Genomic DNA, 23,542 nt, shown 5'->3' with positions numbered 1-23,542 from the left:
CACTGGGACTGGGTCCTGCCCTGAGCTCTTCCTGCCCCTCCAGACTTCCTGGTTGCAGTCAGAAGTGCTGCACTGACTGAACCCTATACTCATTTTACAGAAGGGAAACTAAGGCCCCTCCCCCACCCAACACGTGTGAGTCAGAGAGTGTCCTGGTGCAATACCCCAGCAAACTCCTGTCCTCACCTCCCCAGGGATGCTCAGGAACTGCTACACTAATGTGTGTGAGCTGTATCTGAATGTAAAATTAAATTAAAACCAAAGGCAACATAATAAATCCATTCTAGGTTAGCTGAAGTAATGAGCTTAGGGCTGGAGAGATAATACCGTAGGGGTTGCCAGCCTTGCACATGGGGACCCAGCTTTAATACACAGCACCTCATAGGGCCCCCTGCACTGCAAGGAGAGACCTGGGACACAGAGCCAAAAGCCCTGAGCCCAAAAATAATAATGGGGAATTCTTTGGGGACCACATTTAACTATGCTCATGGTTACTCTTGGCAGTACTTGGAGGGCCAGCTGTGATGCTAGGAATTGAACCCTGGTCAGCTGTGTGCAAAGCAAGTGCTCTAACCCCTCTACTATTTCTCTGCCCCTGGAGATGTTTTTTCCCCAATATAAAAAATTGGGGGGAAACCAAAGCGATAGTACAGCAGGGAGGGCATTTGCCTCGTACACAACCAACCCAGGTTCAATTCCCCGCATGTTATATGGTCCCCTGATCACCACCAGAAGTAATTTCTGAGTACAGAGCCAGGAGTAAGCCCTGAATACCACCGGGTGTGGCCAAAAAATAAAACAAAAGGTTTCAGGGCCAGAGCAATAGTACAGTAGGTAAAGCTTTCAGTCTTGTATGTGGCTGATTCAGATTTGCTCCCCAACACCCCAGATGATCCCCTGAGCACACCGGGAGGGATCCCTGAGCAGAAAGCCAGGTGTAAGCCCTGAGCACAGGTGACTGTGGCACAAAAAAAGAAAAGTTTCAAGAGTGGACCTGGAATAGGCTCAGCCGGAGAGCTTACGCCTGCTGCACGGGGGTCCTGATGCATCCCTAGCAGTTGCCAGAAATGTTTTCCTGAGGAGACTGTGAGTCAGCCCCCCGGCTGGTCCATGAATCTGGCTCTGGGGAAAGTGTCTAACGCCTGTGTCCAGCTTAGCACCTTCCGCGCTAGCGTCCCAGGAAAACTCCACGTACAGGTGGACAAACGGAAAGGCAGAGAATCTGGGAAACGAGATGCGGGCCTTGGGACCCTTGAGGTCTCACTCTGACAACTGGAAGCCGGGTTAACACCCTTAGGCATCCCCTGAGGTGTGGCTAGACTTATGGAGAAGAACAGAGAGTTGAAGCTCCTTGACCAGAGTCACACAGCATGTAAATTACAGGGCTGGGACTTGAACCCCAACAGGCAGTTTCTTTCATTGTTGTTGTTATTAATTTGGTTTGGGGCCCACAATCTTGAAGCTTGGAGGCTACTCCCAGTTCGGTGTTTTTTTTGGGGGGGGAGTGGAGCCATAGCGGGTAGGGCGTTTGTTTGCCTTGCACTCAGCAGACCCGGTTCAACTCCCAGTGCCCCATAGGTCCCCTGAGCATTACCAGGAGCGATTCCTGAGTGCAGAGTCAGGAGTAACCACTGAGCTCCACGGGGTGAGGCCCCCAAATCAAAATAAAACAAAATTTCTTGGTGGGGGAGGGTGCCTCCAGTCAGTGCTCAGAGCCTGGGGGACGCTTCTGTTGAGTCTGGGCCTCATGGTGCTGTGCTGGGGGGGGAGAATCTTGCGGTGACCGGGATCGAACTCGGGGGTCTCGCGGCTGTGGGGACCAATGCAACCTTCGAGCTCTCTCTGGGACCCCATCCATGGGGTTTAGCGATGCTGTTTCCAGTGTTCCCTCGGGGACGGACGGGGTTGGTCCGATGCTGAGGTTCTCACTCCAGTAGGAGAGGACCAGCACCCAGAAGCTGCCTAGGGTCGAGGGGGGGGATCTCCCAGCCTGGAAGCCCCCGCGGCGGGCCGCACACGGGGCGGGGCTGGGGGCGGGGCTCCGGGAGGCCCCGCCCCGCCGCCCGCGCCGCTCGGAGGCTGCGGGGCCGAGGGGAGCCGCGCGCCACCGCCGCGCCCCGCCGAGCCGGCCGCCCCGGGCTCTATGGGGCCGCCCCTCCGCGCCGCCCGGCCGGCCCCACGCCGCGCCCGGACTCAGCCCTGCCGCCAGGTAAGCAGGCCGAGGGGTGCTGCCCCCCGAGGCCGGCGAGGGTCCCGGGGAAGTGCGAGGTCCTGCAGAAGAGGGTCGAACTCCGGGGAGTCAGGGGCTTGTCCTTTGGGATCCGTTATCCCGGCGGACCTGCGGGGCGGGGGCGGGGGGCGCCTAGAAGTCAACATCTGGGGCATGTGGCCCCCTGGCTGGGGAGGCCGGGCCAGGAGACCAGCCCGTCGGGGCGAGCGCCTGGTTCCGGGGGACCGGCGCCCCCAGCTGCCTGGGCCCCGGGGGCCGGCTCCATCCGGGGGCGTCCTGGGACGGAGGCTCCGGGCGCTGCGTCGCGGGCTGGGGCTCGCACGCCCGGAGCTTCGGGGAGGAAGTTGTGTTGGCGGGGATTTGGTGGCCTGGACACGTGGCACCACCCGAGGTCCGGGTCGGGGGTCCGCGGGCAGGGCCTGAAGCGACGCCCCCGCCCGCTGTCCCTTGCCCCTTCTCCGGGCCGGGAAAAACAGGCGCACCGCGGCCGCGGGGAGCTGGACGCAGGGAAGGGCCTGGAGGGGGCGCCGGGGCCCGGACCGCGGGCTCTGGGGGCGCTGGGCCCCCGGCGAGGCGCCCGCCCCCTGCCCACCTTGGGCATGCTTGGCACGCAGCGCGCGGGCCGGTGGATCCGTATGCGCGCCGCGTGCGCCCATTGGTATGCGGGAGCCGGCCTGGCGCGGGCGTGAGGCGGGCGCGCTGGCGGGCGGCGCGGGGGAGGCGACGGCGGGGCACGTCCGCGCCCGGAGCCCGACGCTGTAGGAGCGCCGGGCTGCGTGCCCGGGCCGTCGGGGTGGGGAAACTGAGGCACTCTGCAGCGGGGGTCTCGCCTCCCCCTTCTCCCAGCACCTTCGCCGGGATCCCGCGTCCCGCGCAGTTCCGCCGGACTCTCTCCCGCCCCCGTCCCCGCGCCCCTCCGGCTCTTTCCAGCTGCAGGAGACGCGGGGCTCGAGCCCCGCAGGCCGCTCCGAACCCGCTTGAGCCCGCCCCGCGGAGATGGAGCCCCCCTACCCCGGCGGCGGCGGCGGCGGCCACTCCAAAGGCGGGGGAGGTCGCGGCGGCAGCGTCCCGTGGGACTTTCTGCCGGGACTGGGTGTCAAGGCCCCGCCGGGACCCTGGTGAGAAGCGCCGCCCCACCCCACGTCTGGGCCCACCCCCGTCAGCGCCCCGCGGGGTTCTCACGCTACCGCCGTCCCGGCCCCGCAGCACCGTTTCTGTCCCTAGACCGACCCCTGCGCAAAATGAGTTCCCAGTATTCCTGATAAATTGTCCTACCCGGAGGGGCTCCGGGACCATGTGGTGCCGGGGACCAAACCCCGGGCTCCTGCATGCGCTCCGGCCCCTGGAGCTGCCCTCCCGGCCCTTTCCCCATCATTCTGACGCTTCCTTCCTCCCAGAATTCACATCCCAGGATCTGTCCTCACGACAAGGGTGAGAGTTCACACTCAACTCTGGCCCCTGCCTCCAGTGTTGCGTCCCATTGGGTCTCCCTCACCCCGACCCCTGTGACTCCAGCAGATGGAATTTGCCCCCTGGCTCACCGACACCCCCTAATCCTGGTGGTGGGGAGGGAGGTGGAGGAATACGCGCCCCAGCTGACGCCTCCTCCGCGCCGCCCGCCCAGCCTGCAGGCGCAGCGCAAGGAGAAATCCCGGAACGCGGCGCGCTCGCGGCGCGGGAAAGAAAACCTGGAATTCTTCGAGCTGGCCAAGTTGCTCCCGCTGCCTGGAGCCATTTCCAGCCAGCTGGACAAGGCGTCCATCGTGCGCCTCAGTGTCACCTACCTCCGACTGCGCCGCTTCGCTTCGCTCGGGACGCCGCCCTGGGGACTGCGAGCCGCGGCGCCCCCCGCGGGTCTCGGTGAGTGCACGTGCTCGGTGCGGGGTGCGGGGTGCGGGCCGGGCAGGGTCCCAGGTCCTTGCTGCTGGTCTTCGCTTAAAACCTGAGACTCGAGCTCCCGGGGTGGCCCAACCCCGGGAACAAGAGGCAGCGCAGGGTCTGGAGTCAGCCTGAGACAGGCCGCCAGACTCCCGACCTCCGTTTATTCATCTGTGAAGTGAGCGCAAGTGGCCGCCTCCTCTTGGCTCTGGCAACCTCGGGGATTAGACCTCTAGTCCACCCACGTGGCCCTCACGGGTGGTGGGATCCTGTGTAACAGTTCAGTTCTCGCAGTGGCCACCCTCCTTGCCTTCCCGGCTGCCGGCATCTCACACCTTCTGTGGGCCAGAGACCCTGCCCCCATCCGCAGGACCCCAGGAGTGGGGACACCCAGGTGGGAAGAGAGGGTTGGGGCCGGAAATGGTGGGGTCAGGGAGCCGATCACCCCCAGCATCATGACACCCCTTAGGGTCGCACCAGGCCCGTCTTGGTGCCTCTCTGGGGCGATGACTCGTGCAGAGGGGGGGTCTGGGCAGAGGATGCGGGAGGCACAGACCTGGGGGTCACCCCTGCACCGCCAGGGCTGACCCCTGAGCAGGGAGCCTCTGGCTGGCAGATGGTGACTGAGGGGTGCTGTGCCCCGTTTCTTGATCATCGACTGCTGCCCTCTGGAAAACCATGGCAGGACACTGACCAGAGGGACAGGGCACCCCGGAAATCCACAAAGAAACGCCTGTGAGACGGCGAGAGACACACAGCACAGATCCAGATGATCTATCTGGATTATTCCGGCTGTTAGTGGGTCCCAGGAAACGCTCAGTTATTGTTACCCTGCCTCTCATCGCCTCTCCTCTCTTTTACCTAGAGGGAGCGAATCCTGTACCCCCCCCCATCCGCCCTCCTCCCTCCCCAAGAAGGGGCGGCTTTGGGGTGGCGTTGGAGGGGCTCCACTTCCCCTCCTGCCCTGGTCCCAAGAGAGGAGGGGGGAGAGAAAATAGCATTGATTAAACTCGCAATAAATCACCATTTAAATTTAAATAATCCGGCTTCCCAGGCGGTAATTAGCTGAATTGACTGGCGCCGAGAGAATGCGGCATTAGCCGGCTGATTACTGTCATTACCCCGAACAACATGTGCACGCCGGGATAAACATCTTGTCTATTGTCCCAGAGCCTGGGGGAGAAGGATGGGGGATGCTGAGAGCCCCCCACATTGCCTGGCTGGGCAATTGAGGGGAGCAGGGACTTGCTGGATTTCATAATCGGCACCTTCTCTCTGCATGAGGAACGGGCTCCTGGACAGCAGGAAGAGAGATGGACGGAACTTCCTGGCCTCCTTCCTCTGTCCCCCAAATTGGGGAGTGAGGGGTATCCCCACTCTCCCAAACAGAACCAAGCACCTGCTTCTGTAGTGCAGATCGGGAAACTGAGGGAGCCATCCATGCCGACATAACCCCCCTTTTTATTTTGTGGGAGCATCATACCTGGCGATGCTCAGGGTTAGTGCTAGCTCTGCACTCAGGAATGACTGGTGGTGATTGGGAGACCCTGTGGGATCGAACCCAGGTCAGCTGCCTGCAACGCAAACGTCCAACCTGCTGTACTATGGCTCTAGCCACACCCCATTCCACCACTTCCTAAAGGACACGAGCCTCAAGGCCACATCAGTTCATTACAAGGAGGAACGAACTGAGAGAGGGCTGGGCACTCCACTGCACCAGGGGTTCAAACCCTGGTACTGCATGGTCCCTGAGTCTTGCCAGAGCGACCCCTGAGCACAGAGGCAGAAGCAGCCTCTGGGCGCAGCAGGTCTGACCCCCAAACCCAAAAACAACAGACTTTTTTTTTTTCCATCCTGGAGAAACCAGCATTCTCTTGAGCTTGTTATTTTTGGGGGAGGGGAAGGCAGGGGCCACACTTGGCAGTGCTCAGGGCTTACTTCTGGCTCTGTGCTCAAGGATCACTCTTGGTGGGCCCAGGGGACCATATGAGGTGCCACAGATGGAATCCAGGGAAGTCACGTGCAAGGCAAGCGCCCTCCCTACTGTCCTATGGCTGAGTGTCTCCCTATATACCTTTCTCCTTCCCTCCCTTTATTTCCCCAATAAACTTGTTTTACTTAAAAAAATAATAATATGGGGCTGGAGCGATAGCACAGTGGGGAGGGTGTTTGTCTTGTACACGACTGATCCGGGTTTGATCCCCAGCATCCCATATGGTCACCCGAACACCACTAGAAGTAACCCCTGAGCATAGCTAGGTGTGACCCAAAAAGCAAAAAATATTAATAAAAATAATAAGATAGTGCACATCGAACATGATATATACAAATGCACCTACTCTCCACCATCCTGGGGAGAGGATATTCTGACTCCCCATTTTATAAAAGTGGAAACTAAGACACCCCTCCCCCTTGCCCAAGGTCACACAACTGAAACTCATAGTCAGGGTGGAGGGCTGGGCGCCCTCAGTCTCCTAAGGGTCCTGCCTTGCAGTTCTCCGGCCCTCCCTGGGACTCAGTCTCGCGTCCATAGACAGGGAGCAGCGAAGTCGTGGAGGGGTTATGGTGCTTGCAGTCCACCCCAGTTGGCTCCCCAACACCGCTAGGGTCCCCAACTCCCATCCAGGCGTCATGCTAAGGACAGAGCCGGGAGTAAACCCTGAGCACCCCCAGACACCCTCCCCTGGGCCCAGAGTGGCTCACAGGGCGGCGGGAACAGGAGCATCTCAAGGCCCACTGAGCACTGCCAGGAGTACCTCCAGCTCATTTATCCCCCCTGCTTCTGTTTCTGCTTGACCAGTTGGCCAAGCCTGCAGTTGTGTTGGGGGACTGGGTGCCCAGGAGGGGGTGGGGCGGCTCTGGGTCCCCAGGTCAGGCTGGCCTCCCCGGCAGGCTGTGAGAAAGGGCAAGCAGCAGCTTAGTGGGGCAGGGGGCAGGGTGAGAACCTGGAGGGGCAGCGTGCGTTCAGGGAGGCCTGCTGAGGGGCTGAGGGAGGGACTCAGGCGGGATATGGAGTGGGCACTGATGTGGGGTACAGCCATGGGACTTGCTGAGCCTCTGCTGCCTGAAGTCACTGCGGGAGCAGCCTGGGATCACAAATGTTCTTTTTTTTTTTTTTCCAGGGTGGGGGCGGCATGGCCACACCTAGAGCTGCTCAGCGTTCATTGCTGGCTCTGTGCTCAGGGATCACTGTTTTTTTTTTTTTCTTTTTGGGTCACACCGGGCAATGCACAGGGCTTACTCCTGGCTCTGCACTTAGGAATTACTCCTGGTGGTGCCTCAGGGGACCATATGGGATGCTGGGAATCGAACCTGGGTCCGCCGCATGCAAGGCAAACACCCTACCTACTGTGCTATCGCTCCAGCCCCTGGGATCACTGGTTTTTTGAGTCACACCCAGCAATGATCAGGGGTTACTCCTGGATCTGCATGCAGAAATTACCCCTGGTGGTGCTCAGGGAACCATATGGGATGCCAGGGATCGAACCCGGATCGGCTATGTGCAAGGCAAATGCCCTCCCTGCCATACTGCTTCTCCAGCTGCATCAGGTATCACTCTGAGCCGTGTCTGAGGGACTCTCCTCGATGCCAGCGACAGAATTGGGGTTCACTCTGTGCCTTTACTCCCATAGTATCTCTCTGGCCCTTTAAGGAGTATTTCACACCCACCCTTTTCTGCTTTCTCACTGAACCCACTTCAGATGGACAAGTCGAGGCAGTATGGTCATTCCTTCCTCCCTCAAAGAGATTGGGATTAGGGAGATCATTGATCGCTTCACCTCAGATACCCCATGGAAATTCAGAGTCAATCCCTTGACCCTCTCTCTCCCTATTTATTTTGCTTTTTGGGTCACACCCGGCGATGCACAGGGGTTCCTCCTGGCTATGCAATCAGAAATTACCCCTGGCGGTGCTCAGGGGACCATATGAGATGCTGGGAATCGAACCCGGGTCGGCCGTGTGCAAGGCAAACGCCCTACTCGCTGTGCTATCACTCCAGTCCCTCTCCCTCTCTCTAAATAGCAAATCTCTTAGGGTGGTTGAGCCTGGGGGACAGGAGGAGGCTTACTTTCTCCTCCATTCTGGGGAGATCCCTGAAGATCCCTGATGACTCTAGCAAGGTCCCCCCTACCCCCACCCATGTCTTTTCCAGGGGAGCACAGCAAGTGTTTGCCGGAGTGAATGATGGACCTTTGGCAGGGGCAGGTGTGGGGACTAGAAGGAACCTAGGGCAGTGGCCCCGGAGTTGGAGTGGGCAGGTATGGGGGGAGGGGAGCATGGGACATCATCAGATGGGGTAGAGGCAGGGGACAACGACCCAGGGGGGTGGGGACAGCCAGGGACTGAGCCCCCCACTCCACCCTCCCCGACGTGCCCATGAACACGGTTGAAATTGCAGCCTTTCCGTCTGACCCGGGCTGATCCCGCGAGGGAAAATGAAGGAATTAGCAGAAATGACAGGGAAAATTGCGACAATTAGCAAGAGGCATTGTTCCCGCCTGTCACCCGGCTGGTTCGCTGCTGCGTCTCGGGGGAGGGGTTTCCATTCACAAGGCGCTGTGCCCCACTTATTGTTCTTAGAGCCCCATGCCGGGCTCGGGAAGGACGGGTGGTAAAGGTCCTCAGGCAGGGGGCGGGGCTAACAGCCGGGTGGGTGACCCCAGGGGCGGGGCTCGTTACAGGAGGGCGTGGTTTGCAGAGAGGCCCCGGGGAGGAGCTTCCCGCCTGGGGTTAGCAAGGTCTGGAAATCATCTTTTTTTGGGGGGGGGTCACACCCATTGTTGAGGGGTTACTCCTGGCTCATCTACTCAGAAATGACTCCTGGCGGTGCCCAGGGGACCATAATGGATGCTGGGAATCGAAGCCGGGTCGGCCACGTGTAAGGCAAACGCTCTACTCGCTGTGCTATCGCTCCAGTTCCCGGAAATCATCTTTTTTGTTCGTTTTTGGGGCCACTCCCCAGCGGTGCTCAGGGGTTACCCAAGTCCTGGCTCTGCACTCAGGAATCACTCCTGGTGGGCCCAGGGGACCATCTGGAATGCCAGGGATTGAACCCAGACTGGCCGTGTGCAAGGCAAGCGCCCTCCCCGCTGTGCTGTCTTTTGGCCCCTGGAAATAATCTAACACACTCTGGAGTTCTGCGCACCTGCTGGGCCCTCTCTGTCGCTGTTGACTGAATGTCCTGCCTGCCCATGAGAAGGCACCAGGGGTCAGAGAGGTGAAGGGGCCAGTTCCCAGACTCACAGGCAAGAACAGACTCTGCAGATGCTACATGCTGGGGTCCTCTGGTTGTCCCAGGACCCACCTTGATCTGGAAATGGACCCCCTGGGGCTTTCTCTACAGGATCAGGGAGGGGTCCAAGGTGGAAAAGGTCCCACCTCTGTCCCCCAGCTGCTTCTGACAAGTGGCGGGGTGGGGGCTGCTGTGTCTCTGTCATTCCAATGGTTCTCAGTCTCTTTGTCTCTCTTTCCCTCCCTCCATACCTCTTTTCCTGTCTCTCCATTTCTTTGGCTTTCTGGCTTCATCTCTCATTCTCGGCTTCAATTTCCTTCATGCCTAGGTATGTCCTCTGTTTTTTAAAAAACGGGATGGTCGGGGCTGGTGCGATAGTACAGTGGGTAGGGCGTTTGCCTATCACGCAGCCGACCGGAGTTCGATTCCCAGCATCCCACATGGTCCCCTGAGCACTGCCAGGAGTAATTCCTGAGTGCAGAGCCAGGAGTAACCCCTGTGCATTGGCCAGGTGTGACCCAAAAAGAAAAAAAAAAAAAGCAGGGTGGTCAGAGCAATAGTGCGGTTGGCGGGGCACACCCAGCATTGCTCAGTGGCTATTCCTGGCTCTGTGCTTAACAGTGACCCCCAGCAGTGCTCACAGGACCACTTGGTGCCGGGGACTCAAACTTGGTTGGCTGGTCACTGGGTGTAGCCTAAGTGCCTTGAGCCGTGGGATATCTCTCCAGTCAATCTCTCCAGTCCCTTTCCCAGTTTGGGATCAGGACCTTTCACCTTCTGTTTGTTTCCTTTGGGGGATGCAACTAACTCAGAGCTTACTCATGTTCTGTGCTCATGGATCACTCCTGGTGGGGCTCAGGGCACACACGTGGTGCTGAGGCTTAACCCTGGGCTCCCTGTATGTGCCAGGCAAGGCCCTCCTTGCAGGCCTGCCCTTGGGGCCCTTATTTCTCCTGCTTTTAGAATCCTGGACACAAAGAATAATGAGATGTTTGCTTGTTTCTTACTTACTGATCATCTTGCCTGGCCTGGGTACACTGCGAGGGCAGGGTCAGACTGTCCTGGTCACCTCGAAGTCCCCAGCTGCCATCAGAATGGTCTTGTGCACTGTTAATGCTCTTGTGCTGACACATGAATGTGTTTCTTTTGTTTTGGGGGCCACAGCCAGCTAAACTCAGGGCTTACATCTTGCTCTGTGCTCAGATCACTCCTGAAAGGGCTCAGGAGACCACATGGGGTGCCAGGGTCAGCTGTGTGCAAGGCAAACACTCTCTGGGCGCTCCTGATGTTTTTCTCTGTGTGTCTTTTTTATTTAATATTTTTGGTGTGAAGCAAGGTAGCTGATTAATTACTGTTTTGGGGGCCACACCTGGTGATGCTTAGAGGTTACACCTGGCCCTGCACTCTGGATCATTCCTGGTGGTACGCAAGGTAGGGTTTTGTTTTCCTTTTCCTGTTTTGGGTCACACCCGGCAATGCACAGGGGTTACTCCTGGCTCATGCACTCAGGAAGTATTCCTGGCCGTGCTTGTGGTGCCGGGGATTGAACCCAGGTTGGGCATGTTCCAGGCAAACGCTCTACCCTCTGTACTATCGCTTTAGCCCAGCAAGGTAGTTTTTTCAATTGAAACTTTATTTAGAAAGGCATGAGGCGAAAGAGAGAAACATGTGTCTGAGTGGAAATAAGCAATCAAGAAACAAGTGAGATATGGTGAAGGGAGAACAGGGACTTGAGCAGCAAACCTGTTTGTTTTCTTTAATTGGGTTTGGGGCCACACCTGGCGATGCTCAGGCATCACTTCTGGCAGGGCTGAGGGCCCATGCGGGATGCTGGAGATCGGACCTGGGCCGGCCGCATGCAAGGCAAAAGTCCTGCGGGCTATGCCCTGGCTCTGGCCTGCTGTGTTTCCTTTCATCCTTCCTCTGTCTCTGCCTTACACCATGGTCCCTGCCCCAGGCTTCTGTTCCCCAGGAATGAGAGGGAGATTTATAGCCTGACTCTCTGAGGGCCTGCCCGTCGGGCCAGGGGTCAGGCCGACCAACAGGCCCCGCGTCCCCCGCTCTGTCCCCCAGCCCCAGGCCGCCGCGGTCCCGTGGCGCTGATTACCGAAGTCTTCGAGCAGCACCTGGGCGGCCACATCCTGCAGGTGAGCCGCTTTCCTGTTGCTCCTCACCGCCACCTAGTGGCCGTCTCTGGAAACTGCACCCCTTTCCCCCAGGATCTGTCTGGGGCGGGCTGTCGAACCCGCAGAACTCGGGGGTGGGAGGGAGGAGCTGGGGCTGCCCCTCCTGCCGGTCCTTTTCACGGGCCACCAAAGCACCTGCCCTCCAGAATAATCCATCCGAGTGGAACTTGCAGCCCCCCTTACTGCCTGCCGGACCGACGGGTGTGTGACTCCCGCGGCCCCCTCTCCCCGTTCTAGTCCCTGGACGGCTTCGTGTTCGCCCTGAGCCAGGAAGGGAAGTTTCTCTATATCTCAGAGACCGTCTCCATTTACCTGGGCCTCTCACAGGTAAGGGGCCTTATGTGGGTCCGTTTTTCAAAGATTTCTGACAAATCTGGAAAGCTTGGTGTGTTGGTATTGGGAATTTAGGAACAGCAGGAGTTTTTGTTGTTGTTTGGTGGATTTGTTTAAAAAAAGTTTTTTTCATTTGGGGGCCACACCTGGCAATGCTCAGGGGTCGCCCTTCCTGGCTCTGTGCTGAGGAATAGCATCTGGCAGTGTGCATTATATGTGGTGCTGAGCGTTTTACGTATTTTTTTTGTTTTTGTTTTTGGGCCACACTCAGCAGGCTAGTTACTCCTAGTTCTGTGTCAGGGATCACTCCTGGTGGGGCCCAGGGGGGCCATATGGGGAGCCAGGGATTAAACCCAGGTTTGCCATATGAAAGGCAAGTGTCCTGCCTGCTGTACTGTCGCTTCGGCCCAATTCATTGATTTTTTTTTAAGTTTTTGGGTCACACCTGGCGATGTTCAGGGGTTACTCCTGGATCTGTGCTCAGTAATTATTCCTGGCGGTGCACAGGCGACCCTATGGGATGCCGAGGACCAAATCCAAGTCAGCCGCGTGCAAGGCAAGCGCTCTACCCGCTGTACTATCGCTTTGGGTCCCCCCCAATTTTTTAAGGTTTTTTTTTTTTTTTTCTGATAAAAACACAAGACTGGCAGGAAGTTACCTTGCAGGAAGGGCTAGTGACCGCGCACGCTTCACCCGCCCCTGCATTTCCCTCCGCCACCGGCAGGTGGAGCTGACGGGCAGCAGCGTCTTCGATTACATCCACCCGGGAGACCACTCGGAGGTGCTGGAGCAACTGGGGCTGCGGGCAGCGACCCCCGGGCCTCCCACCCCGCCCTCCGTCCCCTCTTCCTCCTCCTCCTCTTCCAACTCTTCCTCCTCGCTGGCGGACACCCTTGAGATCGGTAATTCCTCGGGTCCCTGGAAAATAAAGCCTGAGGGTGGAGGAAGCACGGAGACCCCCCCACATTCCCCGGGAGTCATTCTGCCCAGGATGATGTGAGATGCGTGAGTCTCGATGGAGGCTTCCTGGCCTCCTAGGATTCTCCCCGACTGCCTGGAGCCCCAAGACATAAGCTTTAAACGTCCCTTTCGCTGCTCAGGAGTGCGTGGGTTCCTGAGTAAAAGAATGATGGTAGGGGCTGGAGTGATAGCACAGTGGGTAGGGCGTTTGCCTTGCACGCGGCTGACCAGGGTTTGATTCCCAGCATCCCATATGGTCCCCCCGGGCACCACCAGGGGTAATTCCTGAGTGCATGAGGCCAGGAGTAACCCCTGTGCATTGCCGGGTGTGACCCAAAAAGAAAAAAAAAAAAAAAGAATGATGGTGAAAGAATTGATGCCCAAGGGTGTGGAATTTACCTGTGCTGTGTCTTTAAGTACATAATCTCAGAGAATCCGAAAATCTCAAAGCTGCACAGCACACAGAGGCTGAGTTGATTGCTCCAGGTCACACACACAGTTCTATCAGCCTTCAGTTGGGTTCTCGGGCCAGGCTAGTGTCCTGCTGGGTCTTTTGACCTTTCTCTTGGATGAAGAGTCCCCTGCATGTTGTGGAGAGCAGGCTGTTACATGCTTTCCTGGAAAGTATTTTTCAGTGCAGATGCTGAACCACTCTGAGACAGCCTATCCTACCAATAGGGTATTTTGTTGATGTTTTTGCTTTTTGGTCATTCCCTGAGATTGCTCAGGGGTTACTCTTGGCTCTGTGCTCAGAAATCACTCCTGGTAGTGCACAGGGGACTGACAGGTTTCTGGGGATCAAACCCAGATCAGTGCAAGGCAAGCACCCTTCCTGCTGTCCTATCATTCCAGTGGCAGTGGGGAACCATTCTTTTTTTACCTGTGGGCCAGTACCTGTCCTGCACTAGCTCACAAACTGGCAGCTCAAGTCAAGGTAGGAGACCAACTGTGGTCTTCCAGCTTCCTGCACACCCTGACTGACACTGGTTCGTGGATTAGAGCTGAGGGTTGGAGAAAATCTATTCATGATTTTAAGACAGCCTGAGCCCGTGATTGATAGCCAGCCTTACACAGGGCTGAGACGTTCTTTTTTTTTGGGGGGGGACATCCAGCAATGCTTAGGTGTTACTCCTGGCTCTGCACTCAGGAATTAACTCCTGGCAGTGCTGGGGGACATATGGGATGCTAGGGATTGAACCTGAGTTGGCCAAGTGCAAGGCAAATGCCCTACCCGCTGTGCTCTCTCTCCGGCCCTGGCTGAGTCTAGCAGGGCAAGACTGCCCTGTCTCTGGAGTGACCTCCTGCTCCCCCAAGTGGGCAGGAGCTGAGGGGGCTTTATGTGGAAACCAGCCTCCAGATCAGGGAGTGCTCCTGGGGCAGATACCTGACCTCAGTGACTGTAATGAGTGGATATTGTCAGCGGTTCTGGCCCAAGTCTGAGGCCACTGGGGGAGCCAAACTTGCCTGAGAGGGGAAGGGATGAGGCCAGGTCTGAGATTCAGAGCGGCTGAGTTGGCTGCAGCTCGAGGGGAGGGTGGCGGTCAGCATGGCCACTGGACAGGTGAGTACTCACCAGGCTACGGACAGGACCCCGTGTCCAGCCGGCTGGGTGGGCAGGGGGCAGTCACTCAAGTTTACCCAGACCTTGCCCTCCCTCCCTGCCACAGAGGCCAGCCCCGCTACAGCGGCGCCCGAGGCCCAGCCCCAGGAGCGTTCGTTTTTCGTCCGCATGAAATCCACACTCACCAAAAGGGGTCTGCACCTCAAGGCATCAGGGTACAAGGTGGGTATGGGCCCCGGCCCCAACCCCTGTGGTGCCGGGTGAGGCGACCCCACGGCCCATAATGAACACCCCTTGGCCTTACCCCTCTACAGGTCATCCATGTCACAGGTCGTGTTCGGGCACGCGCACTGGGTCTGGTGGCCCTTGGGCACACGCTGCCGCCCGCCCCGCTGGCAGAGCTGCCACTGCATGGGCACACGATTGTCTTCCGCCTCAGCCTGGCGCTCACCATCCTTGCCTGTGAGAGCAGGTACCCGGGCGGGGGCCAGGGCAAGGGTGCAGGCAGACTGGGTGTGTGCTGGGTGCAGCAGTAAGGAGCAGCATGAAAAGGGAAGAGTAGGGGGTGACATCTTTAGGGGAGAGGACATCCTCTTTTTTTTTCTTGCTTCTTGGATCACACCCAGCGATGCACAGGGGTTACTCCTGGCTCTGCACTCAGGAATCACTCCTGGCAGTGCTCAGGGGACCATATGGGATGCTGGGAATCGAACCCGGGTTGGCCGCGTGCAAGGCAAATGCCCTACCCGCTGTACTACAGCTCCAGCCCCCCTCCTTTTTCTGTCTCTCTGGTCTCTTTTTTTATTGCTGTTTTTTTGGGCCACACCTGGCGATGCTCAGGGGTTTTTCCTGGCTCTGCACTCAGGATCACCCTGGCAGTGCTCAGGGGACCCGATGGAATGCCAAGGCATAATACTGGGTGGGCTGTGTGCAAGGCAAATGCCCTCCCCACTGGACCATCACCCCAGCCCCTCTTTCATTCTTTTTGGCTTCTGGGATAAACCTAGTTCTGTGCTGGGGGACCATGTGGTGCCAGGGGTCAAACCCAGCTGCTCACAAGCAAAAGGAACCTCCCTTCAGCCCTGAGCCGTCTCCCCAACCCTCCTCTCCGAGGGACACTGAACCTGAGAAGGGGCTCCCCCTGCTCAGGGCTGCCGCAGATGCTCTTCGCCTAGAATGCCAGTTGCCCCGGGAGGGACACACTTATTACACTTATTTCCCAGATGGGGAAACTGAGGCCCTAGCAAAGGTTTGAACCCCAGGTGATTGGGAACCAAGCTCTCTCTCCCCCCACCCTGTGGCCCGGGTCCTGACTCGCTGCCCCACCAGTCCCCCCTTCCTCAGAATCAGCGACCACATGGATCTGGGGCCCTCGGAGCTTGTGGGCCGCAGCTGCTACCAGTTTGTCCACGGACAAGATGCAGCCAGGATCCGCCAGAGCCACGTGGACTGTGAGACTCTTTGACCCTGCCCCGCCTGCGCATGCGCTGCACCCCGGGACCTCCCTCCACCAAGAACCAGAGCCGCGCTCAGATCTGGGTTGGGGCGGGACGGGAGAATGAGGGACTGTGGGGTCCCGGTGCCAGCCTGGGGACCTCCGCGAGGTGACCTCTTGCTCTTTCGGACTCTGCCCCTTTCTCTCTGTGCCCCACCATTCCCATGGTCTCCCTGTCACTCCCCACCCGCTCCCATCTCTCTGCTCCTGCCCCGTCCGGGGCGACAGTGCTGGACAAGGGCCAAGTGGCCACCGGCTACTACCGCTGGCTGCAGCGAGCAGGCGGCTTTGTATGGCTGCAGTCCGTGGCCACCGTGGCTGTGAACGGGAAGAGCCCGGCGGAACGCCACGTGCTGTGGGTTAGCCACGTGCTCAGGTGAGGGCTGCACGCCCCCGTGGTGGGGGGTGGGGTGGGTGACGCTCCGGCAACTGTCGGCTCTGTTAGCATCTGAATTCTGGGCAAATGGGGCATCAGGCACGCTTTAAAACTGAGAGACTCACAGCCAGCTATGCCAGGGCCACCCCAGCAGTGCTCCGGAGGTGCTCCAGACAGTGCTCTGGATCACTTCCACCGGGGCTCAGCTGTGACCAGGATTCGAACCTGGGCCTCCAGCATGCAGAGGTAGAGGCCAAATTAGGGATTTTTTTTTTCTTTTTGGGTCACACCCGGCGATGCACAGGGGTTGCTCCTGGCTCTGCACTCAGGAATTACCCCTGGCAGTGCTCAGGGGACTGTATGGAATGCTGGGATTCAAACCCGGGTCGGCCGTGTGCAAGGCAAACACCCTACCCGCTGCACTATTGCTCCAGCCCCAGATTAGGGATTTTTTTGAGGGGGGGTTAGTGTTGCACCCCAGTACTTCAAATCAGGCAGAGAAGCTCACCCCCATAGGATGGGGGTGGGGGGGGTACTCCCTGCTTAGGCAGGCAGGAATCCACCCTCAGAGGCTGCTCTGTTCCCAGGCCTCTGTCTTGTCCCCCCAGCCAAGCCGAAGGTGGCCAGACACCCCTGGATGCCTTCCAGCTTCCAGCCAATGTGGTCCGTGAGGACACGCCTAGCCCAGAGCCTGAGCCCCTCGGTGAGCCCCCAGCCATGGGCAGTGACTTTCTGTCAGGTGGGAACAGGAAGTTAGCATTTCCCAGCCCCATGCATGGGCGTGGCACTCATGGCCCAGAAGAGAACATCTTTCTCCCCTGGAAAGCTCTAGGGGTCTTGGCAGGGTTTCCCACTCCCCCCTCTGTTGATGCTGGGGGCCCCAGAGGGGGTTCAGCACTGTCCCCAACCTCTCCCCTGCCCTATTCTGATGACCACACATATCTAGGACATGATCAGAGGTCCTGATGGCCCCTGAGACCCCCGCAGTAGAGTGAGCCCTGCTTAGGGGACCCACCCAGCGGGGCCCCTCAGAATCTGATTTTTTCAGAGCCTCCCCGGAAAGGGAAACTGGCAGCCCCCCAGGACCAGGCCCCGGCCCCCGTCCCTGAGCTGCAGAGCAAGCGCATCAAAGCCGAGCCCAGCCCTGGGGACACGCGGGGCCCAGAGGACAGCAGTGAGGAGGAGCTGCCCGGAGCCCTGGCCTTGCTTCGGCCTGAGTCCACGTCGGTCATCCGGGCACTGAAGCAGGACCTGGTGCAGCCGTGGGGGCCTCCTGGGGACGCCGCCCCATCCCTGCTCCACGCCGGCTTCCTGTCCCCGGTGGTGCGGGGCCTGTGTACACCGGGCACCATCCGCTATGGCCCCGCGGAGCTAGGCCTCATGTACCCACACCTACAGCGGCTGGGGCCCGGGCCAGTGCTCCCTGAGGCCTTCTACCCCACTCTGGCCCTGCCCTATGCCGGGCCTCCAGGCACCAGGGTGCAGCGGAAGGGGGACTGAGGACTGGGGGGGGGGGGGTGTCACCCACAGAGCCAGGCCCTGGGGCCAGGGTCAACCCCCAAGGCCCACCCCGAGAATTAAACCTGCTCCAACCTGGGGCTCATTGTCTGGGTGCCTGGATGCTGTGTCTCCTGCTTCTTGGTGTCCACCTGCCACCGCCGCCGCCGCCATGGTTCCCACACCGCCTCCCTCTAGACAACACGAAGCATCACTCAGAGTTGGCCAAGCGTCAGATTTAATGTCCCCAACCGCGGGCTCTCGGGCCAGTGCTCGCAGTCCTGCAGCTCACTCTGGGGGTGGGCGTCCCCCATCGTCCGGGTCCTCCTCGGTGGCCGTCCCGTCGTCCTCGGGTACCAGTTCCACGTCCAGCTCCAGCTGGCCCATGTAGAGGCCCACGGCGCAGGCCCAGAGCAGACCGGCGGCCAGCACGGCGGCCACGCCCGCTGCGGCGCCTCCCAGCGACAGCTGCATGGGCCCGCGCAGTGCCGCCAGGCCCACCACATATGAGGTGCCACCCCATGCCACACACAGGCCGCCCAGCAGGAAGAAGCCTGTGAAAGAGGGCAGGGCAACTGGCATCAGGGGCAGAGGGCACAGTGGGGCGGGCCCAGGGCAGGAGGCACCAGCTGTGACTGGGTATCTCAGGCTGGCAGGTTGGGGCTGGGAATCCAGGATCAGAAGGGGGGTGGGGGGTGGATAGCTGAAGGAGGACCCCACCATGCCCTCTTAGCGCCCAGGCCGGGACGTGGGGGGGACGGCACAAGTGAGGGGCAGATGAGAGCATGGGGTTCGACCAGGGAGAGGGGTACAGGGCTCACACCCTCGTGGGGCATCTGTGCTCACCGTAGGCGGCTTCCCGACCCATGTCACTCTGCATGAAGGAAATGACCCCAATGCCCGACGCCAGGAGTCCATTGCGGAACCAGGAGAGGAAAGCTGGAGGCGGGAGGGGCCAGGCGTGCAGGTGAGGAGTTGGAAGCTTTTCCTCATACCCCAAGTCTCTATCTCTTCCCAAGGGCCCCCACCTGGCCTGGCCCTGCCCTAACCCCGTCAGTCCTGAAGTCATGCAAGTCTGAAGAACTGATGAATCTAGGCCCCAAAACGCAGGACCAAAATCTGAGGACGGCGCCAGAGAGCTGGTAAGGCATTTGCACATGTCTCACCGAGGTTTGTTCCTCAGCCTCCTATAGGACCCCTGAGCACTACAGGAGTGATCCCTGAGTGCAGAACCAGGAGTAAGCCCTGAGCATTGCCAAGTGTGGCCCCAAAACAAAATAAAATCTTAGGACAGGAAGATAACCCCCACAAACACCAGAGGCCAGCTTGGTGGACCCTCTCCTCACCTGTATAATCCCACACAACACCCCCTTCGATTTATCTCAAAACCTATCATACGGCACCACCTTCTTCGAGTCACTGGCATCAAAGTGCGTCCCTGAGGTGGCCCTATGGTACTGACTGGGTAAAAGCCACCGGCACCCCCCACGTGCTCCCAGAGTAGGGGCCCTTTCCACCTCCAACGCGGGCCTCAAACGAGGCCCCGCCCCCTGAAGCTGGATCATCTGGCCCTCCAATCAGAGGCGAGCGTCTCTTCTATTGGCTGCTGCCCCGTCCAATGTGGAGCGGCCCCCTCCTCTGCGGGGATCTCCGCTCCCGCCTCCTGCAGAGAGGGGCGCCCAGTCCAGCCGGCCTGGCCCCTGCTCCGCGTACTCCCGCGCGCTGAACCCTCTTTGCAAGGATCTCCGATCATTTGCACAAGGTCGCCTGTCCCGTCCGACCGTTCTGTCTGCGCCCCGCTGCCCCGGACTCGCCGCCTTCTCCCCCCACCCACCGGATCCCGGGCCCTGCTTCGAGCAGGAGCCTCGAGGCCGCGCGCGCAGAGCTCGGCTGTCCGGAACGCGGGTCCCGGGACCCCCCGGTCAGCCCCAGCCTCCGCCACAGACCTGTCTCATGCGCCTTCCGGAGGAGCCAGGCGTCGGCGCGGTCCAGCTCGGACACCGGTGGCGGCGTGGACCCGGAGCGCGGACTGTGGCCGGGGGCGAAGGAGCCCCGTGCGCCGCCGCTCCGGGGCCGCGGAGGCGGCAGCAGCGGCCCCCGGAAGCGGAGTCGGGCCAGGCGGGCGGCCCGTGCCCACCACCAGCCGCCTCCCATGGTTCGCACTAGGGCCGCCGCGCCCGGGCCCTCCCCACCAACTGCCCGTAGGCTGCGCTTCCCGTCACTCAGGCTCCGCGCGCAGCCATTGGTCCTTCCGGAGCCACTCAAGCGCACTGCGCACTGCCCATTGGTAAGAATAACGGTGGTTCCTGCCTCTCTCGCCTATGCCGGTACTTCGAGTCCCGCCCCGTAACGCGGCTGGACTACGAGTACCATCGCGCATTGCCCCCAAGAAAAGGTCGATCTTCAGGAGGCTGCGACATGTGATCGCCTGGGACTTGTAGTTTTGACTTCTGTGCGTGCCTGGTGCTCCAATCCAGGTCCTCCTACGTGAGATGCACATTCTCCGCCACTGAGTTACATCCTTAATGAACTTAAGTCGTTTTAAATCCCATGTTCAAGAAAACTAAACTTTGCAAACTTGGGGCCAGAGCAATAGCAATAGCAATTGGAGCGGTAGCATAGTGGGTAGGGCGTTTGCCTTGCACGTGGCTGACCCGGGTTAGATTTCCAGCGTCCCATATGGTTCCCTGAGCACCGCCAGGAGTAATTCCTGAGTGCAAAGCCAGGAGTAACCCCTGTGCATCGCCGGGTGTGACCCAAAAAGAAAAAAGAAAAGAGTGATCTTCTTTTTCCTTCCCAGAGCTTGCAGTTGCGTCAACTCCTCCACCAACTTGACAGTGTTCGAACTCACAGCCTTATCTGTGTGAAGGGTCCCTAAGTCGTCTCCAAGCCATCGCCCCCCCACGGTGGAAAGTTTTCAAACATCTGTATTGTCAGATGTTTGTGGTCTTTTGTTTGTTTGCAGCCACACCTGGCCATGCTCAGGTTTTACGTTTGTCGCTGTGCTCTGGGAATCGCTCCTAAAAGTGCTTTTTCTCGGTACTGTCTCTCCACAGTGGGGTAACTGCTGTGGATTAGGGCTGGATGTTTCTATGTAAGGATATTGTTGGTCTCTGAACACACATAAATACACAAAGATCTATCCATGTGATTCACATTGTTACCAACTGAGTTAAAACAGACGACAACAACAACGTGGGGCAGAAGCAATAGTACAGCAGGTACAGCGTTTGCCTTGCATGCGGCCTACTCGGGTTCGATTCCCAGCATCCCATATGGTTCTCTGAGCACCGCCAGGAGTGATTCCTGAATGCAGAGCTAGGAGTAACCCCTGAGCATCGCCAGGTGAGATCCAAAAAGCAAACAAACAAACAAACGAAAACAGACAACAACAAAAGTACCTTCTTGCTTGATTTGAAAATGCGCTCAGGGCCTAAAGCCATAGTACAGAAGGAAGGGCATTTACCTTACACTGCACGGTGCTGACCCATGTTCAATCCCCAGCATCCCATATGTTTCCTCAAGTGCCAGGTGTAATTCCTGAGTGCAACCCCTGAGCATCACTGAGCATCACACATCACCATGTGATCCCCACCCCCTCCCTGGGCAAAAGAAAAGAACTGCACCATTTATGATTTTTTTTTTTTAATTACTGAGGCTGGGGCTCATATGCCGCCTGAGCCCATATGCTGCTTGGGCCCAAGAGGCCAAGCAACATATGGTGCCCAAGCACATGTGTCACCCACATCTTCCCTCTTGAGATGTGTAATTTCATGCTTTCGTGTCCAATGCTGGGATGTGTCTATTCCAAGGGCTCTTTCTCTGCCCTTGGAGAAGCCTGTGTTCTCTCTTTAGCACATTATTCTCTCTCTCTCTCTCTCTCTCTCTCTCTCTCTCTCTCTCTCTCTCTCTCTCCCCTTCCACATCTCAAAAACCCTCCAAATAAAATAAAATCTATTTTCTTCGCTGAAAAAAATTACTGAGGCTGGAATAATAGTAGTGCAGGTAGGTTGCCTTGCCTTGAACACAGCAAGTTTGATCTGTGGGTGACTTGTACACAGCAAACCCAGGTTTGATCCCTGGCACCCCATTTGGTCCCCTGAGCCATGCCTGCCAGGAAAGATCTCTGAGCGCAGAGCCAGGAATAAGCCCTGAGCACTGAAGAGTGTGAACAAAAAAAAAAAAAAGGAAGGAAAGTAAAGGAAACTGACAAACTAAAAGTGGGAGACAGCACTTGTAGATCACCTGTTCAATCCCCAGCACCCGGGCTGGAGCAATAGCACAGCAGGTAGGGTGTTTGCCTTGCACGTGGCTGACCCGGGTTCGATTCCCGGCATTCCATATGGTACCCTGAGCACCGCCAGGGGTAATTCCTGAGTGCAGAGCCAGGAGTGACCCCTGTGCATCACTGGGTGTGACCCAAAAAGCAATCCCCAGCACCACATTTTTCCTGAGCACTGCAAGGAGTGACTCCTAAGCATAATGCCTGGAGTAGCCCCAAATCAGCACCAGTTGTGACCCCAAATCAAAACAAATAAGGGCACTGGAGACCCCTGGCACCAGCTATGATCCCCCAAGCAATGCCAGGAATGGCCCCTGAGCACTGACAGTGTGGCCCTCAAAAAAAAAAAAAATCAAAAATAAACCACGAGGTTCCTACAGGTTCCCAAATGAATGCCTGGATCTCAGTGAAGGTGTCAAATCATAACACCTGAACCAGACAGTTTGGAAGTCTTGCTCTGAAGCACTGACTTCACCAGTATGAGGTCCTGGGTTTGATCCCTGGCACTGCAAAGAAAAAGAGTAAAAATCCCTAGGTCAGGAGCTGGAGCGACAGGACAGTGGGGAGGGTGCTTGCCTTGCACGTGACCAACCAGGGTTTGATCCCTGGCACCCCATACAGTTCCCCTAAGCCCCGCCAGTAGTAATTCCTGAATGTGGAGCCAGGGGTAACCCCTGAGCATTACCAGGTATAATCCAAAAACTTAAAAAACAAAAAGCACCCTAGATATAAACAATAGATCTGAATTCAAGCTCAGAATTTTGAGAGGAGAAGAAGATCTTAAGAGGGGAAGAGACACTTGCCTTGCACGTAGCCCATCCCAGTTTGATGCCTGATACTGCATGTGGTCCCCAAGCACCACTAGGGGTCACTCCTGAGCACAGAGCCAGAAACAACCCCTGAGCATTGTTGGTTGTGGACTAAGTCACTTCCTTGATAGCCCCCCCTTCAAAGAAAAAAGGAGAAAGAAAAGAAACTGGGGAGAGGGTAAGAAAGAGGGGGGGAGGAGGAGGGAGAGAGAAAGAGAGTGAAAGAGAGAGAGATACAGAGAGAGAGAGAGAGAGAGAGCGCTCAAAGGATATGAACACAGATTTTGCATGCAGGAAGCCAGGGTTCAATCCTAGCACTACAGAGTTGATTTCTGAGCACTGAAACACTGCCCCAGAGCACAGTCAGATGTGGCACCAAAACAACAAAAATGGGGAGGCCCTAAGATACCCCCAAGAACAGCCAGAAACTTTTTTTTATGCTTTTTGGGTCACCCAGTGATGCTCAGGAGTTACTCCCAGTGCTGGGGGACCATATGGAATGCCAGGGATCGAACCCGGGTCAGCTGTGTGCAGGGCAAACGCCCTACCCGTTGTGCTATCACTCCAGCCCATAGCCAGAAACTTTTGAGGGGGTTGTCGGGAGGAGATGCTCAGCTCATCCCTCTAAATGACACCTGGAGAGCACATGTGGGGTTCCCCTGGGCCTGCATCCTACCTTCCAAGTGGCAATCAGGCCCCGGG

At 58.2% G+C, this 23,542-nt stretch overlaps 2 protein-coding genes across 2 annotated transcripts; one reads left to right on the top strand and one right to left on the bottom strand.

Annotated features, from left to right (window-relative positions):
* The first annotated feature begins 2,052 nt into the window (after positions 1–2,052).
* Positions 2,053–17,862, top strand: NPAS1 (neuronal PAS domain protein 1). The gene is made up of 12 exons (XM_056135545.1): positions 2,053–2,209; positions 3,161–3,348; positions 3,855–4,090; positions 11,415–11,488; positions 11,765–11,854; positions 12,585–12,762; positions 14,488–14,603; positions 14,696–14,853; positions 15,726–15,832; positions 16,105–16,252; positions 16,861–16,955; positions 17,301–17,862. The coding sequence occupies exons 2-12, from the start codon at positions 3,227–3,229 to the stop codon at positions 17,750–17,752; spliced, it is 1,776 nt and encodes a 591-aa protein (XP_055991520.1). The 5' UTR covers positions 2,053–2,209; positions 3,161–3,226; the 3' UTR covers positions 17,753–17,862.
* A 110-nt stretch (positions 17,863–17,972) lies between these two features.
* TMEM160 (transmembrane protein 160) lies at positions 17,973–20,290 on the bottom strand. The gene is made up of 3 exons (XM_056135546.1): positions 19,696–20,290; positions 18,596–18,688; positions 17,973–18,303 (listed from the first exon to the last, which is right to left on the bottom strand). The coding sequence occupies exons 1-3, from the start codon at positions 19,901–19,903 to the stop codon at positions 18,038–18,040; spliced, it is 567 nt and encodes a 188-aa protein (XP_055991521.1). The 5' UTR covers positions 19,904–20,290; the 3' UTR covers positions 17,973–18,037.
* Between the last annotated feature and the right edge of the window lie 3,252 nt (positions 20,291–23,542).

The sequence above is a fragment of the Sorex fumeus genome, unplaced genomic scaffold (genome assembly GCF_029834395.1).
Source record: "Sorex fumeus unplaced genomic scaffold, SorFum_2.1 ptg000122l, whole genome shotgun sequence".
In the NCBI taxonomy this organism is placed as follows: domain Eukaryota; kingdom Metazoa; phylum Chordata; class Mammalia; order Eulipotyphla; family Soricidae; genus Sorex; species Sorex fumeus.
Note: the sequence above shows the minus strand (reverse complement) of the source record. Positions and strands in the feature narration are given on the sequence as shown.